The following is a 22385-nucleotide window of genomic DNA, read 5'->3' as shown; positions in this document are numbered from 1 at the left end:
TTCTCCATGAGGTCTACCAATCAATTTGGACATATTCATTAGGAACCGAGCATCTCTATTCTTTTAAGCGAATAATACACACCGAATGAGCACTTATACTCATTCTTAATCCACAGAAAAATTAATAAGGTCCAGAATCCTGTAAAATGTTCCAGAAATCGTACAAACCGAATGAGCACCTGTACTCCCTCCGTTTGGTTTATTGGGCCGATCTCTCAGATCGGTAACCAGATTACTACCTCAACGCGTCATTAAAAGAAGGCTTAAAAGAACAATCGCAAGAAAATAATCTTGTTGGCGTTTCAACTACTGAAACAGTTAATGGTCCATATTAATTATAAGCATGCATAACTATTAATTCTCTTTCCAAACACACGATATTATGAGTTTATTTAGATAAAACAACTACAGGAAACAAACCATTTGTGAAATTGTATTTTTTTTGAGGGGTTGTGAAATTGTATATAAATATTCAGTAAATGTATAGGGTAGATTTCGTTAAAATAGCGTGCATTGGGAAGCTAGACAGACGCTTTTATTGGGAGCCCTCTCGCCTTCCACACTGACTCAAACTCGAATCGGCTAAGCTCGGAAGCCCACCGGAACACCAAAGCTTCGAAACCCTAGCAATGGCGATCGAGTGAATCGCCGCCAAATCACAGCTTGGCCAGAGCCGGCGGAGGAAGGGACCTCCAGTAGGATGAATTCTTCTCGGGGTTCCATGTCCCACAAGGCGAGGGCGCAGCGGGCCCTGGCCGCCATGAATTCCCTCGGCTTCTCCAAGAAGCTGGCCTACCCCGTCCTCAAGCGCCTCCATAATCTCTACGACAAGAAATGGGAGCTCATCGAGGACGACAACTATCGCGCCCTCGCCGAGGCCGTCCTCGACGCCCAGGTCCGTCCGTTTCTTATTTGCCCTCAATCCCTACCCAAAAAACCCGCAACAAAATCTTCTCCAGAAAGGGTCCTCTTTTATATATACTCTCTCAGTCTCTCTCCCTGCTGATGAAGTGATTTTTTTTGGGGGAGGGGGCTTTTCAGATGAACGGCGGCCCAGTCGATGATGGGGATCAGGAGCTGGAGCAGGACGAGGATCGTCACCAACGCCATTCTACCGTCCGTAGCGACTCTGATGATGAGATGGACACACCAGACAGTCCAGACTTCATGACTGATCTCGCCACAAACCGCCGCGGCAACTCCGATGATTTTCCCTCGCCTCCACCCCGGAGAGGAGCCATGGTTATCTCACCTCGAGGCGCTACCCCTTTACAAAGTAGAGCCTCACCACGACTGCTAGGCAGAAGGCGTAGGCAGGTGATGGAGGAAGATTTGCAGCATGATGTCTTCTTGAGAGAGCCCAAGCCTGAACCTGATGACATGGATGCATCAAACTGTCAGAATGCGCAACTTGGCCTTGTTGACCTTCCACACGGCGCACGCTCCTCAAGGGTTCTTGCATTGCCTCCACCTGATCGAAATTCTAAACGTATTTCAGGTTCTCATCAGCCATTTTAACTACTAGCTTACTGACCAGCGTAATTTGCTTGACTAGTTTTGTTATGTTCTATATGTATTTAGTTGAAGTTTGTTGTATGTGTGACCCTTTCTTGACAGGCCTTACTTTTCATGTCAAACCTTCTTATGAATTTCTGGTTTGAGGTTCATAGTTTCTTTACTTTCGAGATAACTGGGAATATGATCCAAACGATTTATTGTTATATAGATATTGAATTGAAAAACAATAGATAACAATAACGTGGTGCTTTATTGGTAAATATGGCCTTTAACATCGTGTCCATTTTCTTTTATTTAGAACGCCATGGACTTCTTTAATTAGTTCTGAAAAGGGAAACAGTATAAGTTACATGAAAGCTAATTCGGAATGTTTCTAAATTTCTTCCCCCCCACCCCCCCTAGTATACGCGATATGTGATGGCCTTCTTTAAAAATCAAGTACACGTGAACGCCTTCTCTAAGTTTCTGGTTTTTCTTTTATTAAACCTTTAGTATATGTGAAAGCCTTCTCTAGATCTTCTGCTTTCCTTTTGCTTTCCCCTCTAGATTAATCCATGAATTTCTAGATGTTCTGATTATGTGGCAATTTCTCTCTCCCAAAACAAATGTGGTGCCCTCAATTCCACCTGATCCATCCTTTTGTCTCGTGCAAGAGACAATATGTTAAGCAGATTGTCATCTTCCATGTTTGGATCATGACATTTCAATTTTGTACGATTCAAATACCTATGGTCCGGGAGATCATTTTATTGTTTTAACCAATTAAGCAGGTTGGGGAGCTAGTGCTTATGTTGTAAAAGAAAGGATTTTCGCTTCCTACCATCCCAGCCTGCTATCATGCTTTAAAAAAATCAGTTATTTTTGTTCAGTTTGTCACTAGTTCTTTTGCAGTCCAATCGTTGAAGATTTGTTAAAATGTAGCCTGGGTTACTGGTACATGTTTTGCTTCTCTTCAAAGTTCTAACATAATTAAGTTTGTGATATGCCTTTCCACATGCATGAAATTGGGACGGATGGTGCCATTTAGAACATAAACCTTTTAATTGATTGGTCATTTTCGTATTTTATTCATCTGGCCTTTTTGTCTTCCGCCCCCAAAAAATACATTATGTAAGTAATAGGTTGCAACCTTAACAATATTCTTTAATCGATAGCATCTTAATCGGTCCAGTTTTCCTATTTTATTCATCTGGTCTTTTCTCTTCACAGAAAAACGTTAGTAGATAACAGGCTGCAACATTAGCAATACTTATGACATCTTGCTGTTATTTTCTCTGAGCAATATTCATATTCTGATTGGACTCCTTTGAACTTTTAACTTCATATAGGTGCTGAAAACAGGACAACTCAGCATTGCAGAAATAGGGAAATGTCTTCATCTGTAGCGCCAACAAGCAACATAATGAACAATGAAACAGGATCTAGAGTTAGAAATATGCAGGCAGCAACTTGTTTGGACATTGATGTAGCATCATCCGCTATGGGTGAGGTCAAGATGTCACTCAAATGCAGTTTAGACCCATCCAAATTCTGCATGCCTGCTTTAGAAGCAGTTTTCAAGATGGTTGAGAACAAATGTCTCCTCTCACACAAGGTTCTCCCTCCTGATTTATCCATTGGCAGCCTCATGAAGGAGATATGCCAGTGTGTTGTACAATTGGGGACGGAAGATACCGTAGAACATAATATGCAATCAGATAGTATTGGTAATGGCAGCAGGTCAGAGAATGGTGTAAATCAGAAACAGAAAGCTGCGGAAGAATTATTTGTTTCTAAAGACTCAGGTAATGGTCCAGTGAATTCAACTCTGGCTCAAGAACGACATTTGGCACTTTCCACTCTAAGGACCATACATGATGTGACCGATATATCCAAGGGAGAAGAAAGAGTAAGGATATCAATTGTAAATGAATTTGGCGAGGAGAAATGTCCACCTTCCTTTTATTACATGCCAAGAAACACTGTATTCCGAAATGCTCGTGTTAGCGCATCTCTTTCAAAAATTGGTGATGAAGACTGTTGCGCTGATTGCTTTGGCAACTGCTTGTCCGCACCTGTACCATGTGCTTGTGCAAGAAAAACGGGTGGTGAATATGTATATACACCAGAAGGTTTGGTTAGGCCAGCATTCATGGACGATTGTGTCTCTGTGAGCCGATTCCCAGAAAAACATCACATGGTGTTTTGTAAAACTTGCCCCCTCGAGAGTTCTAGAAATAAAGCTTCACCAGAGCCTTGCAGGGGCCACCTTGTTAGGAAATTCATCAAGGAATGCTGGAGCAAATGTGGTTGTAGCATGCAATGTGGTAACCGTGTGGTTCAACGTGGCATATCATGTAATCTGCAGGTAATATTTAATGTTTTCTGTGAACATGGATGAATGTTTCCTTTATTTTATCCAGTGATGCTGGATGGTTCTGAACTAGTGTTACTTGCACTATGTAGGTGTTCTTCACAGAAAATGGGACTGGTTGGGGGCTCCGCACACTCGACGAACTGCCAAGAGGAGCTTTTGTGTGTGAATATGCTGGGGAGATACTAACAAATACAGAACTACATGAAAGGGCCGCTCAAAACATGCATCCAATAGTTTTGGATGCTGGTTGGTGTTCATCTGAAGGGTTGCTGAAGGATGAAAAGGCTTTATGCCTGGATGCAACGTTTTATGGAAATGTTGGCAGGTTTATCAACCACAGGTCTGTTCTAGCTCTTGGCAGTCATTTGTATGACTTTTATTTAATGGCAGCAGCAAAGATGAGTTTTAATGACAGCAGCAAAGATGAGTCTTAACTCGTCCGCTCTTTTTGTTTTTCTGGTTGTGATACTCCCTGTCATGTAGATGCTGTGATGCAAATCTAGTTGTGATTCCTGTTGAAGTGGAGACCCCTGATCATCACTACTATCATGTAAGCTACTTTCAACGACTTTTATTTACTGATAATATCCTTTCTGTGTCAGACTGAAAAATACTACACAAATAGTGCTGATGCTCATTTTTAAAATCAGGTTGCGTTCTTTACAAGCAAGAAGGTGGAGGCTTTTGAGGAACTGACATGGGTATGCTTGCTGCCTTTGTGTAGTCTGTCTTGTTAATATTACGCCAGCTGATTTGTCGACATACATGTACAAGATGTGATTTGCTGGGTTTTCAGGACTATGGTATCGATTTTGATCATGCCAAGGCGTCATTCCAGTGCGTGTGTGGAAGCAGATACTGCCGCGGAAGGAAGTGGAGGCTTGACGATCAGAGTATGCTTGTTTGTTTCTCTATCTGTCGCCAATGCTGGGAGGAGGAACCATTTGCTTTTGATTTGGTTAGCTGAGTTTGGATTTTGCAGGGATGTGAAGCGAACATGCTGCGTGATTGAGGCGAGGAGCTGTTATTAAGAAGGATGTGTTAAGGGTTTAGAGATAATCAGAGGCAGTGGAAGAGAAGGAGAAGGATGTGTTTTGGGTTTTGGAAGAGAAGGAGAAGGATGTGTTTTGTGTTAAGTGTTTTGGAGTGTCTGAACCTATATAAGCACTTAATTAGAGACGGATTGTTGCCTGAATGTACTGCTAGCCCCTTCGTGTCGAGTCATGTACTGCGTATATATGGTAGTGAATTCCAATCGGTGAATGGAAGCAGATTTGGGTCTCGAAACCCACAACTTTTAGACTTTTTCCTTCGCATAACCAAGACTTTTGGCCTAACTGTAAAACATAGAACCCAAATGGTAGGACGCATCAGTGAAAATTTCGAATAATCTTTTCGATTGAGCAAAATTAGATTAGTTAAAATGTGAAAAAACATATTTTCTACTCTTCTGATCCATATTAAGTGACCCAAATTTGTCGAAACATGAATGTATCTGCTCAAAAAACGTCTGGATACATGTAATATTTCGTCATTTAATATGGGACGGAGGGAGTACGAGAACAAAACAGTGGAATTTTTGTATCGTGGTTTCCTAAAATTGACACCTCAATTGATAATTTAAGTCAATTCATTGCGGTTTGCAGCCGGAAATTTTCACGTTTCTGAGTTAGTTTGCCACGTCGGGAGTGACAGGTGGGTCCGACCTATCGTAGCCCAAGGTTATGGTCAACTAAAAAATCCAAAAAATGTTGTTTCTTTGATGGATTAAAATAATTTTCCTAGGAACACAATTACACCTTAAAACACCTATATAAACCACCATGCGTCGACAGAACGAAGCCACGGCTGATGTCTCTCTCAAGAACTACTTCCTCCGATCCATATTAAATGATGCAATATTACATGTATCTGGATACTTAAAATGTGGCGAAGAGAGTACCATCCTAAAATCTGGAATTTGATCCAAGAGATTTGTATGTGTCCCTCGCCACCGGATTATATGGTGCAAAATGGAAAGTCCTGCCAAACAAACCTGGTAGGAAAGGGAAACACACGGTACAAAATCTATTTATATTGTGGTTTAGTAAAAAAGAAGAAGTAAATACAATCCTTTTGTTTTTGACCAACAAAATCCCCTTCCTAATCTTCCCTTCCCCTCTCTCTGTCTCTTTCTTTCTCCACTCGTCGGCTCGGCTGATTGATTCCTCCTCCAGCACAGAACAGCACGCATCTTCCATCTCTTCTTCCTCCGCGTGGATTCCTCGAGCGCCTTGCTTCTGCGCGTCTCCTCCCCCTCGCTTCCTTCCGCTCTAAGCAACCAATTTGCGTCTTCTTTTTTAATCAGAGCCTCAGAGCCAGTCAGTCAGTCTGGATTGATTGATCTTCATGGCCCGACCGCAACAAGGTACGACTACCTCCTCCAATCCGGAATCTTTTTTCTTCTTGTTCGTCGGGGGTTGGGATTTTCTTCTTGCTGATGATGGATGGCTTGGTCTTCAGTAAGTAATTCTTGATTTGGGGGGAGAAGCTAGGGGGGGGTGGGGGGGGGATGCATGGAGTCTGATTCCGCGGAGGCCAAGAAGAATCATCATCACAGCATGTGTAATGGGGAAGATACCAACAAGAAGGCATCGTCTCTCCGCTCTTGCAGCGAGGAACAAGATTTGGATTTGGATTTGATGGGCGAAGGGGGAGAAGGAGGAGAAGGGGACAAGTTGTTGGTCAAGGAGAAGAAGAAGGCAGCTTCCGCCAAGAGGAAAGTGCGCTTCAACGACTGCAGCCTCACCCAGGTCCTCGAGTTCCAGCCAAGGTACTACTGATTTGGTTCTGATTCACCCTCTGCTCGTGTTGTAATCTTCCTAATTACACTCAGTTTTCCAAACCTCATGTAATTAAATCAACCTAAATCAATTACTTGAAGAATACCAATCAGTTAGTAGTAGTGCTCCCTTGATTAACATGCCTAGCTAGTTCTCCTCTCTTGCCCCAACTTGTAGTTTTAAGATTACAAGCCTCAAGTTTGATGAGCCACTGACGTCTACCAAGTTTGATCTCACACTCCATTGGTCCAGTAAAGCTAAACACCCCCAACTCCTCACTTTTCCCTTACCAACTATTTCCCATGTTTATTTACTTGGTTGGTCTAGGGTACAGTATACAATTATGTTTTGCCATCATGCATGCTGATGTTGTCATCAGTTCATCACACCCATGTGCACTGACAGTCTGGAACCCTGTGTGTGTACCAGTTCTATAACATCATTGAGTGTGTTTTCTCTTCAGTCCAGAAAATTACCTAGCTTGCATCTAGTGTTAAATCCTTGTTTGCTGTTGTCCACAAATCATCAGCTCATGAAGTGCAATCGGCTGTCATCCTGGAACTCACACTCGAAAATTATGCACCCTACTCTAGTATAAATGTCAAAATTAAATGTGATATACACGGATTTATATACATATGCTGCACTGCCCCCTGGCGGCCTGGTGAAGTGATAAGTTTGGATCATGCGTCGAATATATATTGCATCATTGGTGACCAAGCGGAAGGGATCAACCGACTCAAATGACTCTGATAATAAGTTCCCATATCCATCTTCTCTTTGCAAGCTAAACACCCCCAACTCCTCACTTTTCCCAACTATTTCACATGTTCATATGCTTGGTTGATTTAGAGGTACAGAATGCAAGTATGCTTTGCCATCATGCATATTGATGTTTTCATCACACCCATGTACACTGGCAGTATGGCATCCTGTGTGTGTACCAATTCTATAAAATCTTTGAATGTTTGGTTATCTTCAGTCCATAAGGTGTGATCGGTTGCCATTCCGAAATTCACACTCGAAAATTATGCACCTTACTCTATAGTATAATGTCAAATGTGATATACACGAATTTATATACATATGCTGTGCTGCCCACTGGCAGCCTGGTGAAGTGATAAGTGGATCATGCATCGTATGTATATTGTATGTTTTGTGACTGAGTGTATGTAGTATCACATAGGCAGATATATAAGTCTGTACTTGCATCATAGTGACGGGGACTGTGTTGTTTTGACAGCAACCGGGAGGACGCCATTTCCTTGTGTGCCCAACTTTGCACTTGGCTGTGTGGACAGAGGACAGCAACTGATACATAGGTGCTGTGGTAGAAGATGGGTCATTTCCTGCTTTCTGCTTGTTTACTATGTACGAGACGTAGTGAAACAAGAAGCCAGTATTATGCTGAATACTCAAGAGGGCTGGATGGGCGGAGATAGAAGGAAACATGAACAAATGTATGTATGGTTGCTAGCTTGCTGCTGCCTGTTTCATTTCTTCTGCTGATATATGAGCACATGCATGCAGCTAATGCCTTTGCCTCAGTTTTGGTGGCCATGTAACATCTTGTGAGTTTCATCAATTAATTAATTGCATCACTAGCTTGTTCTGGCCACTCAGTTTGCTTCCGCTGTATTAGGTGTTTTGACATGCGAATGCTGCTGCCTGTATGCCAATTCTTGGAGAAATGGCGTACGTTACTTGCCTATTTTCTGGATTCTTCTTTCTGAAATGTAATCAAAATACTACAGTTTTATCCATCGTTAATTCCTAGCTAAGCTATCTATCTATAGGCTATATATAGCAGATCGATTTTGTTCCTAGCTTGTTTTAGGCAATCAATCAAGGCTAGCTGGTTTGCATTGCATATTTCCATGGCTGGTAGTGGTTGTACTGTTGTTGGTGCCTGCGCATTGCATCTTTCATGCATGCGCGTGTGCCTTCCTACCCTCCATCTCATGCCGGACGGTGTTGAATTGGTTGGTTATCAATGGCCTGCCGCCGTCTCTCCTTGCTGTAGACGGTGGTTGCTGGTGCCATTCCAGACCCATTTCCTCCTGATCTCCAATGGCCCTTTGGTCGCCTCGACTCCCTCAACAGTGACGAGGTTCGCAACTCTGCCTATGAAATCTTCTTTGCCGCCTGCCGCTCCACTTCTGCCGGGGGCGCCTCGCAGTCGCTGGGGATCATCATGAGGGTCAGGGAAGCAAGATGTCGGCGGGTGCAAAGAACATGGCTGTGATGAGCCGCCTGAAGCGGTCCCTTGGCCTGCGCGCTAGAAGATAAGGCCCATGGTGGGAGCCTGGCCGGTGACGTCGGCGGAGATCATGCGGCGGCAGATGGGAGTCAACGAGCAGACTGACGGCCGCATCCGCAAGACCCTCACCCGCTTCCTCATCGGTCCCCAGGTATCTCCTGTTCTCCATACATATTGTCATTCAGAAAATAAATTTTTGTATGTTCATTGATTCATTTGGGTGCCTACATGCATGTCAAATTGGTTGGTCAAAGATGCCCAAGAAGTCAGAATCACTGGTGCTTCCCATGGAGCTCCTCCGACATCTCAAGGCCTTCCGAGTTTACTGACACAAGCGAGTACCACTCTTGGCAGCTTCGCCAACTCAAGCTCCTTGAGGCAGGCCTCATCTCACACCCATTTGTGCCGCTTGACCGGAGCCCCGTGGCGTCTTCTCTGCGCGAGATGATCAGATCAACCGAGCCGCAGATCGATGTGCGCGCGCTCTCCACTGACGTGATGGCTCTGGCGTGGTGCTCCGTTGAGGTTTGTCACTGGGCTGATGGCTACCCCCTCAAGGTGCACCTCGATTTGTCCCTTCTTCGTGCCGTCTTTGGCCTTAGGGACGAGATGGCTGTGTTGGATGAGGTTGATGAGCTGTTGGAGTTGATAAAGAAGACATGGGACATTCTGGGCCTCAACAAGACGATCCACAATGTCTGCTTCACCTGGGTCCTCTTTGAGAGATATGTCACTACTGGGCAGATAGAGCCAGACCTGCTGTCGGCTACCTTGGCAATGCTCCAGCATGTCTCCAACGACACCAAGCAAGCCGAGCAGGAGCCAGGATATACCAGAGTCTTGTCTGCAACACTAGCCTCCATCCACTCATGGGCAGAAAACAAGCTGTTGGATTACCATGAGGCGTTTGATAGAAGTGCAATGCAGAATGTTGTGGCACTCGCTGTCTCAGCGGCACAGATGTTGAACCAACACATTCCAGCTACTGCAGGATTATCTTTTTCTGCTACTGCTGCTGATCTAATTGAACGTTATATCAAATCTTCGGTATAGCATGCTTTCGCTAAGGTGAGTTACTTTGCAATGAGTTCTCTCCCATTAATTAATCACGTACATACTCACTGTGCAATGAATTAAGTAATTACTTAAAATGGATGATTTAAATTTAATGCAGGTGGACGAGAGTGGCATTGCCAGGGCCGGGGGGAACAGCAGCATGTTGGTGGAAGTGGAGGAAGACCCTAGCGAGACCCTGATATATGTGGCCGCGCAGACCAAGGAAATGGCGAGGGTGGAGAAAGACGTATGGCCCCATATTGAGGCAATGGCACCCTTGCCCGACCGCCATTGCTGCCATCACTCTGCACACCTGCTTCGGTACTTACCTCAAGCGCTATGTGTCCAAGATGGCCAGCAGCTGCCTCAGCAGCGAGTCTATGCGTGCCCTGCAGACGGCCTCCGAACTAGACAAATACCTGGTACAGATGGCACATGATGATGATGTGTACGACAGTGGCATCTCGAGTTACGAAGTGGACTCCATCATTCTTGGCCTCGTCAATGGGTGGATGGATGAGCGGCTACAGATCGGGGCAGAGTGTCAGGAGAACAAGAGATTCAGAGACTTGGAACCCCAGTTCCAACAGCGAGCCTTACGCACAATATGCTGTGGATCTCATGAGATTAGCCAAGGCGACGGTGGATGAGCTCACGGAGATGGAGATTCGTCAACAACAACGGTCCACAACGAGCATCTCGTCGACAGCATCGACCGGCTTGTGCATCGGTACGTGTCGCTCCTTGTTTCCACGTGTGGTACAGGGACCAAGGAGAGCTACATCCCTCCATTGCCGCCCTTGACAAGGTGCAACCGGGACTGCTCAACCTCAACTGTGGCAGCGGCATTGGTGACACTGCTGCTGTTACCACGGCGAGGGTTCAGGTGGCAACGCGGGTGCGGCCCACCACCAGCAGAACCTAGCATTCCTTGCCAGCGTCCCCGGTGACCGGTGGTGCGCGGGGTAATGAAGGCCCTTCCTGATGGTGCTCCTAGCTGGCGGCAGAGGGCGGTCATTCAGTCGAGAAGACCACAATGCCGTGGCTGAGGATTTAAAGAGTCTGAAGCGTCTCTTCTGCAGCTGTGGGGTTGCGGTGGATTCAGAGATGGCCATGGCAGAGGAGGTGGTGGACCTCATGGCTCTGTCCATGGAGAAGCTCATCCTTTTTTTTTTTTTTAGAATCAGATGAATCTCTTCCAGCTAAACTGAGCAGTACGAAACTGACAAGACGAAACTGACTGTTTTCGCCTGTGGAAGTTACTGGGCTGGGTCTTTTCAAGCCATAATTAAATACGGGCCGCCAGAACTCTCTCAGCCCAAACTAGAAAAGAAAAGTTGTGGCTCGGCCCAGATGGGCCTTGGGAGCTGAGGCGTCAGGAAGGAATGCGAGGCCCAGAAAGCTGATGCTTTTATTAGTCCCCACTCCGCTGCGGCAGAAACCCATTCGAGCCGACGCCGCCGCACAACTCTCCTCCAAACATTCAACCAACCCTGGTCTCCGGCAATGGCCCCGAAGCGCCAGGCCCAGCCGCCGCCACCGCCGGTCGCCTCCTCCGAGGAGACCGACTCCCGCTCGCGCTCCGACGAGTCGGAGGACGAAGAGACCGCCCTCGCGTCCCCTCCCCCTCCCACCACAAACCCGCCGGCGCCGCCGCACAAGGGCGAGGAGTTCGAGACCACCGACGATGACGACCAAGAGGAAGATGACGAGGATGAAGAGGAGCGAGAGCCCGCTCGTGCGGCCCCCAAGAATCCGCTTCCAGCCCCACAGCAACAAGGCGAGGAATCCGACGAGGAGGGTGAGTCATCTGAGTCTGACGAGGAGGCGCCGCCGCCAGAGCAGGCTGCGAAGATGGAGGCGGAGAAGCTGAAGCCGCCCCCGTCGTCGGGCGAGGCCAAGAAGCCAGGCGGCATCCCCCGCATCTGGTCCACCGACGACGAGGTCCGCATCCTCGAGGCCCTCGTTGCTCACCGCCAGGAGCATGGCGTGCTGCCGCACCCCGACGCTCTCATGGAGGCCCTCGCCGGCAAGCTCGACAACCGCACCTACGGCAGCAAGGAGCTCCATTCCAAGCAAACTACTCTGAGGCAGCGGTACAACAATGCCATCAAGAGGGGTGAGGTGCCGACCAAGGAACACGACCGCCGGCTCTACGACCTCTCCAACATCATATGGGGCAGCGGCAAGACTGCTGCGGCGAAGGCGAACGGCGACGAGCCTAGGAGTTTCGCCGAGATGTGTGAGCTGTACCCATACCTAGCAGAGGAGGTGAAGGAGCTGGAGGCGGAACACCCTGGCCTGTTCAAGAGGGAGTTCGGGAAGATGGACGACGACAAGGCACGAGTGATGGATGCCAAGATCAAGAGGCAGAGGCTGGTGCAGATGAAGGTGGAGATGCGCCGCGGCGACCTCACCAAGGAGGTGAGAAAGACACTCATCGAGCTGCTCGACTGACGGGCGCAGGCTGGTAACCAAGCTTTTTGATGGGGATAGCTGGAAATCAATATTTTGTGCTAGAACTGCAAATTGTGGCGTGTTTGGTGGTGTAAGGATGTTTGTGTGTGACGAGAGCGTATGCTAGAACTGCAAAGTACCATGTTTTGGTGGTGTTAGATTGTTTCTCTGATGATATAGCATGCTGAAACTGCAAACTGTGGCTTTATTTCGTATTTTCGTATGATTAGGGAGATGGTCCAACATTTAGAAAACTGGTGCAAGAGTATATCCTATTTTCGTTTGATCAGACAACGCCCCGTTAAATGAAACCAGTGCTCAGAATAGAGAGTGTCCAACATTCAGAAAACTGAAAGGAACAAGAATAAACTGTATACTCCCTCCGATACATAATAAGTGTCGATGATTTAGTATAACTTTAGTACAACTTTGTACTAAATCAGCGACACTTATTATGGATCGGAGGTTATGGTTGATTGATGATTATCCTCCACCTCTCCCAGTAAATACTGGTATTTAAACTCTTGCTGATCTCATGCTGAAGCTTTCTGAAGATCTTCAGATCTGGCCTCACAGGTTTGTGTTCAACCATCCTTTCTTCGTGTTGCAAATGTTTGATTCTGCACCAGTATGTGTTTGTACTAACTATCATTTACAGCTCTAAATTCAGGTTAAGAGTTGCTCTTGGACCTAAAGGAGATTTGATTCTCACTTGATTTAGAAACACCAACGCTGATGGAAGATCTTTCTTACTTTACATTTTGATGTCACACATACTTCTCCGTATCAGACATGAGGTGTGTATTTTCTTTGCACTTCATTTTTCCTCCTTCCTTTTCTCACCATTTTCACCTTTTGGAATATTTTAACCTGAAACTGCTGCAACGGTGAAATTGAATAGAGAAAGCGTGGTGTTTCTTCTAGAATTTTTCTCTTCTGGTAAACATGAGCATCTTTCCATCATACTTCCACAACAGGATCAACCTGAGATCCTATTGTTGTTTTACTTAGGTCTTTCACATGCTTAATGACTTTTTTTTATTAGGCAGTCAAACTTTCCAATTTTGGCAATTGGTATGTTTATGCATGTTGTAGATACGGAGTACATCATAATGATTTGGCATATATGTATCTCACAAGACTCTTCAATGATAATTCATTTTTAGTATGCTATATAAATGTATCAGTGGTAAAATTTACCATACATAAAGAGAGTGCTATCTAAGTTCAATGATAGTCCAGAACATCAGTCGGTTCATGACCAAAGTGGGTGCTATTTAAGTTCTCTTTTATGCCCATGAAGGTTCTTGGCTTTGCTGCTTTCTCTGAACCTGAATATGATCTTCACATATTTGGTGCCAACGCATCTGCATCTCCTGTACAAAGTATTGTTGTCTTGCAAGTGCCAGAAAATGCATGCCGTTCCAATAAACGATTGTGATCCGTTTCTATGTGTTAAGTGCTAGCTAGAATATGAATATGCCCTGAATAAATTATTTGATTTACTTTTAGGGACCTCAATCCTTTATATGATATCATTGCATACAGGGATTACAAAGAGAAATACTTCAGGAATTTAATGTGGCGTATGTAGAAGTATGACGAGGTACTTGGTTCTTATCCTTTCCCCCAATGTACTACTCCCTCTGTTCCTTAATACCGAAACCTCGCCACCATACATTTTTTAGGCCCGTACTTTTTTGTTCTGATTGATCCGAGTTACTGTTTCATTTACCGAAAGGTTAACCACAAGAAAAAAGAGCTATGTTCGATACTTGGTCTACACTCCCTTCAGAACATGGTGAGTACATGATTGAAGTTATTTTTAGCAGATCCATGTACGTTACATGCACTTTGATGCAAAGCTTTCGTGCAGGCCCTTGTATCAGAAAGCAAAGAGTTATATATTGTGGATTCACCTACATGGGTTGTCTATGCAGATGTTTTCACCTTCAGGTTGCTTTTTCATAATTTGGTTGTGTGCTCTTTTAGTCAATTGCAATCTCATTCCTGAGTTTCTTAAACATTTCCTTCCATTTAACCGTGTTTTCTTGTTATACCATGGCAACTTTACATTTATGATTTCAGTTTCCACTCCTTTAAAACAAAGGAACTTTTATTCGTCCCCACCTTACTAAGGAAAGCTGAGTAGCAACGCAAGTATGTGGCTGCTAATGTGAATTCAAGGAACAAGCCCTAACCAAAAAGGGCTATACTTGTTGAACAAAAGGACAAGAAAGAAATACAGCTCAGGATATTGAAAGGAACATGCGGAAAATTTACTGTTTTTGTTTCTTCTGATGCTTGAATTAAGTAATAGACAAGTAAAATCTCAGTTCTGAAATCTATGTAAATGGGTGAGATCTGTTTGACCTCGTGGGGGTACATAGCTGTGTTCCAAATGTTACAACCATGCAATAAAGTTGTTTCATTTAGGTGCTGAATGTAGCCAGCCACCAATAAACTTTCTAAAGGTGGTTAACTTATCGAAATTATTTATGTTTTTCCGTTCGCTTCAAATTATTATGTTATATTTGCTTCATTGCTAACTGATGCATTTTTTTACCAAGTGATGTAGAAGAAGATGCTGATTTTCTAGAGTGCTTCTCTTTTGCTATAGAAAGTGCAAGTCTTCTAGGTTTGACAAACCTTCCCCACTACAGAAATTTCAGTAACGTTTGCTTGCTGCTTCGTATCATTATTGGATCTTTGCCCCATTCTAAATATGTTTTATCTGATGGCTGCAATCACATGTGAAGTGGGTTGCTTGTTATATGTTCAAATGACACAAAGGTTAATCCCCAAAACTTTCATTGCAATACGTACTGCTTTTGCTTGTCATGTACACTAGATTTATGTCTCACCATAGTTGTACTAATATTTGGCTTATTTCTCTTCTTGTCCTGAAGCTATCCAAGAAGGTTGTAACCTTCCCAACTTGAAATATAGAATATGCAAGCACCAGATATTCTATATACCCAAGGAAAATTTTACTGGAAAGGGGAGAGTCCGGCGGAGCTGCCTATTTGAGCTGGAGGTGAGGTCTTTTCCCTCTTCTTATTAAGCTTATTACTCTTAAATTTTGTGTGCAGTTCACAAACAGCAGCTTGTCGGTGTGAATTAATGTGCATGGAAAATAACCAATGGTGTATAGATTTATACATGCTTATCGTATTATTAATTTAGAGATGGATTTTTTTTGTCCTGGTAGCCTCTTTTACTCAAATTATGATTTATGACTTTTTATTTTATGCATTTAACTTTCCCTTCCATATATCCAATATGAATAGCAATAATGCTAATATGGATAGCAATAAATACTCCTGGAAGTGGAGTAAACTCTTATGTCACAAGTTTGGCATACACAATACATAGACGGTCTGTTTATTTCAAGAACACTGTAGATTTTATATAGCTATATGGTTTCAAAATCTCCCACTCTGGCTGGATATGTTCTTGCCTCCAGCCACCCTATTTTGGTAATTCTTCTGCTTGTAGATCTGCCGTAGAATACCCATCATTGATGGCTGCTGCACCCCGTGACCTCCCAACGTCGGCTTTGGTTTTATGAAACTTACTTTATTGTTTTGTTAAGTGGTAGGAGCAAATATGTACGGGGAAATATGGCACCTCTATGAGATGAGTAAAGCTTAAACAGCAAATGAACCTCGTCCATTTGAAAACAACTTGGTTATTGGATCAGATGAAGCCTTTGTGATAAGGTGTTGATACTAATGACCAAAAATCAGATCGAATTTGTACCAATATTAGGCTCAAAGTTGAATATTTCTGTGGGATTAGCCTCTTGAAAAGGTGTAAGGGAAACGAAAATCCATTGCATGAGTAAGTTTATGAGATGAAGTACTGTGGCTGATGTAACATTATTGATTTGAACACATTGTCTATGCAAGAGATGCTACATATGTATGAAAAAAGCTAAGCGAGTGCTCAAGGCTGCAATCAAATTGTATTTCACTCAGATTTTTGCTGGTTCATATTGTGTTCTTGAAAGGGTAGAGAGAGGAAGTAATGTGGAACTGGTTTAGAGATGACTTGGTAGCACTCTTTCCCTTAAAAAGAAAAAGCCTTGGTAGTACTCTTGAGCAGTGTTAACTGCAAAGAGAGTAGAATAAAGATGGCCACTTGGTTACCTTGTCTTTTGTACCAACCCTGGGTTTCAGAATTCAGGGATGCTCAAGTGCGATCTGTAGAATTCACTGGGTCTCACTTAGCACTAAATGTCCCACATAATTCTTGCGTTCTAAATAGAACTGAGCCTGGCGGCTCGCGAAAGCGTGCCTCAACACTGAAGAAGAAGATGGTGATGCTAATGCAGCTAAATTTGTTAAATATGATAGGATGCTCCATGGACAGGATAGAAGGAGGGGCAAGAAGGCCTAGTAGGATACGCCGACTGTGAAATTTCTGAAGAAATATATTCATTATGAGAAGAACCTTATTCAGCCTAAGCTCACTGATGAGGTAACCTTCCATTTTTGATATGAGATAGTAGTGCTATTTGGGACTGGCAGCCCCTGACCTTGACCACGTCTATATATGCAAGTACAAAAATCGGCCGGCAATTAGGAATATTTAGGATTAGAAATTCTTCTTCGAGTCTATGGGTTATCCACTAGCCACTATACAGTACCAATTATGGTCACAATTATGCTTCAGCTGGCATACCATCTCTCTCTCTCTCTCTCTTCATATCACTTGTGCATTTTGTTGCTATGTCAACAGCTTTATCCATTGTACAAGAGCCACATACAATCTTAACTCATGTGCTCTACAGCTCTTGCAGGCATCTGATCATATTGCAGCTTCGTATGTTGATCTCAGGGGTGGTGGTGCAAATGCAAAGGTGAGCATGACTCCTTCCTTTCTTATTAATGGTATGTGTTTATATTTGTCATTTTCTCATCCTCATATTTTAGTCTGGTGGAGGTACACTTCCAATTACAGCGAGGACATTGGAAACAATAATTCGTGTATCTACTGCCCATGCCAAGATGAAACTGAGGTATGAGGTACTTTTCTCCATATTACAATTTTTGTTTAATCCAATTATCAAAACAAGTTACCTGTAACAAGACCTATCTAGATGAGTTGAAGTTTCAGTTACTTAAGCATGCCCTGTTTTTTTGTGAAACACGACCAAGAAATCATGCTACTATTAACTGTTCTTTTTAAAAAAAAAAATAGTTGTACTCATTGTTTTGAAGGACAGCAGATGCAGAACATTTTTCCTTGAGAAAAGCTAATGGCATTGCCTATATCTCGTTGCAGGTTCTCAAAACTGATGTTGAGGCTGCATTGCAAGTTCTGAATCTTGCAATATTCCATAAGGAATTGATTGAGAAGGAAGGCCGTGAACAGAGAGAGATGGAGAAATAACAAGCTGAACATGATGCAGATGCAAGTGGTGGCACGGCAGATGGGCATTGAGGTCCAACTGGTGGCACTGCAGATGGGCATGAAAGTGAGTTCACGGCTTCATGGATAGTGTCAAGCCTCTCTTTTAAAGAACTATCTCATCAATTACAGTATCCAGTATGTGCATTTATGTCCTATTCTTATCTCTGTTGGTCTTTACCAAAAATGAATCTCAATTTAACTTTGATCTGTTGATTTGAGTTGTTAGAGAATTGTACAATGTCCTTCTCCATTGACATATGCAAGCCAATATCAAGTGGTCATAACCAATGACACATTAGGACATTGTTTATGAACATGCAATACATCAAGAACTTTAAATAGTGACTCCACTTTTCAAAGCTTTAGTTTGCACCGAAGCACACGTACATAGCTTGACACACCAAACTGTCACACCTTACTCTGATTAACACACTTGCTAGGTGTGCATGGCTGCCAGCTCTTTAAAACAGTCCACTGATTGCTGCAAATTGAAAATATTACAATTAATTATCTCTAGCTCGTATTAAACATATCCTCATGTTTATCTTTCTGTACTCCCAGCTCTGGCAATGACCTGATGGATGTGGATGTAGGGACTACATCAAATGATCAGGATGTTTCTTCGCAGAGGTTACTACACTTGCGAAGCTCGCAAATTTTGATTCTTGTATGCAGCTGATTTATTATTTATTACTTTTGTTTCTTGCGTTTCTTTGTGATTTCATAATGTACAAAATTGAAGTTTTTGGAGCTATTCTTGGTCAACATGTGAGCAAACCATATCGATCAAATTTCTCAATTGATGACATTGAGCAGACAATTAATAGAGAAGCAGCTGCACCGTACATTAGAGGCCAAGTAGATTTCTCTAGGTCATTTCTCAATGTAACATCAATATGTAGTATCCTTGTGTGCTTGAGTACATACTTGGCAACATACCATTTGTAGGCGAAAGTAGATACCCAATGTTTTGTGTTCATATCTTTTGCATTCATGCCTAGCAAGAAAATATTTAAATGAGATTGACGAACTGTTGGAGAAAGATGAGATGAAATGGCATCAGAGATCAAGAGTTGACTGGTTTCAAGCTGGCGACCGAAATACGGCGTTCTTCCACAGGAAAGGCTCGTGGAGGGTGAAAAAGAATAGCATCGTGAAACTCCATAAGGAAGATGGCACGCTTACGGATAATCAGGCTGAAATTGAGAATATGGCCACGGACTACTTCCAGGCCCTATTCACTAAGGATGCTTCTGTTCAGCCTGCTCCTCTCATTGATTGCATCGAAGCTGTTGATGCCGAAATGAACCATGACCTGTGCAAGATGTTCACCGATGAAGAAATTAGTGATGCCCTGTTCTAGATTGGTCATCTTAAAGCGCCGGGCCCGGACGGATTTCCGGCACGTTTCTTCCAGTGACGTTGGGCGACGGTGAAGCATAGTATCCTTGCTGCTGTGAAGAAATTCTTTAGACTGGATCCATGCCGATGGGCGTGAATGACATGGTGATTGTCCTGATTCTGAAAATTAAAAACCCCACTCGTCTCAGGGATTTCCGGCCTATCAGCGTTTGCAATGTGATCTACAAGGTGGTGGCCAAATGTCTTGTTAATCGCTTGCAGCCTATTCTGAATGAGTTGATTGCCGGGGCCCAAAGTGTCTTCATCCCCGGCAGGATGATCACGGACAATGCCATCATCGCCTTTGAGTGCTTCCACGCAATCCAACACAGTACGGCGAATGGGGACTTCTGTGCTTACAAACTTGATCTGGCAGAGGCTTATGAACGTGTCGATTGGGGTTTTTTGGAAGCGGCTTTATGGAAATTCGGTTTTCAGGAGAGATGGATTTCTTGGATTATGACTTGCGTCTCCTCGGTCAGGTACTCGGTTAAAGTTAATGGCCATCTCCTGGATCCTTTTGTTCTGACCAGAGGGCTTAGGCAGGGAGATCTGCTCTCTCCCTCCCTGTTCCTTTTCGTCGCGGATGGTCTCTCTTCACTGATCACAAGGCGCATTGAGGATGCTTCCCTGCGAGACTTCAGGATCACCCGACGGAGCCCTGGTATCTCTCACCTCCTCTTTGCTGATGATAGCCTTTTATTTTTCCAATGTAATACACAGCAGGCCCTTGTGATCAGAGATATTCTGGCATCGTATGAGAACTGCACTGGCCAATTACTTAGCCCGGGCAAATGCTCTATTTTGATTGGCAAGCAAGTGCCCCAAGCTGATGGTGACGCTGTGGCTGCCATTCTGGGTGTGACTAACACTACCTTTGATGAGAAATATTTGGGCCTCCCTGTCTCGGACGGTGCAATGAAAAATGGCCGCTTCCAGACTATCAAGGAGAAGGCAGGGAAGAGACTCGACGACTGGTCCGAGAAATATCTCTCGGCCGGTGGAAAGGAGATCCTAATTAAATCGGTCATCCAATCTCTGCCAACGTTTACTATGAGTGTTTTCAAATTCACCAAAGGTCTGTGTGAGGATTTGGAGCATATTACACATAATTTTTGGTGGGGCGACAACATAATAGGAGGAAGGTGCACTGGCTTGCCTGGGACAAGCTAATCAGACCGAAATCAAAAGGCGGCATGGGATTCAAGGACATGGCAATTTTCAATCAGGCTCTTCTAGCAAAACAGGCCTTGAGACTCGTGGAGAAACCAGACAGTCTTTGTGCCCGCTTCATCAAGGCGAAGTACTACCCCAATGGCAATCTGCTGGATACGGCGTTTATCAGATCGTCGTCTCCGGTTTGGCAAGGGATCAAGCACGGTCTGGAGCTGCTAAAGAGTGGGTACATATGGCGGCTCGGAAATGGGAAGTCAGTGGACATTTGGAGACACAATTGGCTGCCTCGTGGGAATCTTCGCGTGTCGGGCAAAGCTGCGCCTACCAGGATTCGCCGTGTTTCTGATCTCCTTATGCCGGGCCAGCGCGAATGGAATGCCCAGCTTATTAACCATATTTTCTACCCTCACGACGCTGAAACCATCCTCAACCTGAAACTTCCAGCTTCAGACGGAGAAGATGTGATTGCATGGCAGGGGGAAAAGAGCGGCAACTTCACCGTCAGATCTGCGTACCGGTTGGCCCTTGACATGACCATGCCAAGCACCACGGGCGAGTCTAGCGGCAGCCCCCAGGGTGATCGAAAACTAAATGATGTGATCTGGAAAGCAAATGTTCCACCCAAAGTTCGTGTGTTCGGCTGGAAGCTTGCCACTAATTCCCTTGCTGTTCAAGTGCTCCGGTCTTGGCGAATTGGGAAAGGCAGACCGACCTGCTCTATATGCGGGAGAGAGGAAGAAACAAACTTTCATGCTGTTATGAACTGCACGAAAGCCAGAGCACTACGGCTTCGTATGAGAAGCGATTGGAAGCTCCCCGAGGAAGGTGCTCTTCGCCAAGAGGGGGATGACTGGGTTCTGGTCATGCTTGATTCTGTTGATGCCCTTACTCACCAGCGCTTGCTCCTTCTCTGGTGGAGGGTGTGGCATCTGAGAAACGACTCGATCTTCGGCACCAGTATGGCTACGATTGAGGAATCTGCCCAATGCATAAGAAGCTATTCGTTGGCTTTGGAGAATATGAAAGGTCCAGAATCTGGTATCTGGAGCTGCCTGCAGCGTGCAGTTCACGACAACCGGCAGAATGGCATGCACATGAGCTCGGAGCCCCGAGCCGGGTGGACGCCGGCGGCGGCTGACTGGCTGAAACTGAACTGTGATGCTAGCTTTATCCCACAAACTGGGGAGTCGTGGTGGGGCTCCATTCTGCGTTCTAGCACCGGGACGATTATCGCTTCTGCCTGGGGAATTTCTGGCCAGTGTGTGTCTGTCGTCGAAGCTGAAGCCATCGCTGCGCGATGCGGCATTGAGGCCCTCTGTGAAGACGCTGGCATGAAGCTCCACCTGGAATCTGACTGCATCGACCTGATCTCGGGACCGATCGGCCATCTGCTTTGTTATCTCCGATATCAGAGATTTGCTTCGTAACCTTGTTGACTTTCGCTGCTCCTGGGCTAGCCGGACGGCCATCTCGGACGCGCATAATCTGGCGCAGTTTGCCAGGTCGAGCAAGTCGTCAGGTTCCATGCTCGGGGGGATGCCATGGCAAACTCAGGGCACGGCTGATATACCCTGTAACTACCTATGATCTAATGGAAGCTCTTTCTCAAAGAAAATATATATTTAAATGGCTCCAGTTAAGAACCTATTGAGCCATGTTCTCGTTTTGTAGTCTGCAACCGCCTAGGCTATTTACTCAAAAGGATCGTTTTCAGCAAGTATTTGCAAAAGGGTTCTAATCAAGCCGTGGGACTATATTGATGTCTTGGATATATAATAAATGGAGACTAGAGTCCTAAGCATCTTGCTATGGGAAATGCCAACCCCGGACCTCCTCGGACCTCTTGTCCTGATTGCCCACAACATTAGTAAAGCTAGTTAAATATCCGTGCTCTGCTACAAAATTAAAAATTTGTGTTATG

The 22385-nt window shown here is 44.6% G+C and overlaps 3 protein-coding genes across 16 annotated transcripts; all 3 read left to right on the top strand.

Annotated features, from left to right (window-relative positions):
* The first annotated feature begins 546 nt into the window (after positions 1-546).
* On the top strand, positions 547-5174 carry LOC100835285 (histone-lysine N-methyltransferase SUVR4). Its single transcript, XM_003579646.4, has 8 exons — positions 547-895; positions 1042-1498; positions 2847-3865; positions 3964-4214; positions 4358-4424; positions 4525-4575; positions 4671-4767; positions 4857-5174. Exons 1-8 carry the CDS (start codon positions 701-703, stop codon positions 4862-4864), a joined length of 2145 nt encoding a protein of 714 aa, XP_003579694.1. The 5' UTR covers positions 547-700; the 3' UTR covers positions 4865-5174.
* Positions 5175-5996: 822 nt separating this feature from the next.
* On the top strand, positions 5997-22130 carry LOC100829980 (probable transcription factor At1g61730). Of its 14 annotated transcripts, XM_024456188.1 has the most exons (17): positions 5997-6281; positions 6377-6686; positions 7940-8267; positions 8339-9107; positions 9211-10024; positions 10131-13045; positions 13128-13266; positions 14018-14075; positions 14211-14270; positions 14346-15107; positions 15229-15262; positions 15379-15506; positions 16828-16951; positions 17265-17333; positions 17407-17492; positions 17759-17951; positions 18449-18809. In XM_024456188.1, the coding sequence occupies exon 6, from the start codon at positions 11519-11521 to the stop codon at positions 12467-12469; it is 951 nt and encodes a 316-aa protein (XP_024311956.1). In that variant the 5' UTR covers positions 5997-6281; positions 6377-6686; positions 7940-8267; positions 8339-9107; positions 9211-10024; positions 10131-11518; the 3' UTR covers positions 12470-13045; positions 13128-13266; positions 14018-14075; positions 14211-14270; positions 14346-15107; positions 15229-15262; positions 15379-15506; positions 16828-16951; positions 17265-17333; positions 17407-17492; positions 17759-17951; positions 18449-18809. The 14 variants fall into 14 exon arrangements, with proteins under 14 accessions (XP_024311956.1, XP_024311955.1, XP_024311946.1 ...); XM_024456187.1 differs by having other exon boundaries at positions 7940-9107; XM_024456178.1 differs by lacking the exons at positions 5997-6281; positions 6377-6686; positions 7940-8267; positions 8339-9107; positions 9211-10024 and having other exon boundaries at positions 12475-13045; positions 14346-14425; positions 15048-15107; positions 18449-22130.
* On the top strand, positions 8991-10662 carry LOC106865446. The gene is made up of 4 exons (XM_024455686.1): positions 8991-9107; positions 9311-10003; positions 10131-10259; positions 10363-10662. The coding sequence occupies exons 1-4, from the start codon at positions 8991-8993 to the stop codon at positions 10660-10662; spliced, it is 1239 nt and encodes a 412-aa protein (XP_024311454.1).
* Positions 22131-22385: the final 255 nt, after the last annotated feature.

Source organism: Brachypodium distachyon, chromosome 5 (genome assembly GCF_000005505.3).
Source record: "Brachypodium distachyon strain Bd21 chromosome 5, Brachypodium_distachyon_v3.0, whole genome shotgun sequence".
Taxonomy (NCBI): Eukaryota; Viridiplantae; Streptophyta; class Magnoliopsida; order Poales; family Poaceae; genus Brachypodium; species Brachypodium distachyon.
Note: the sequence above shows the minus strand (reverse complement) of the source record. Positions and strands in the feature narration are given on the sequence as shown.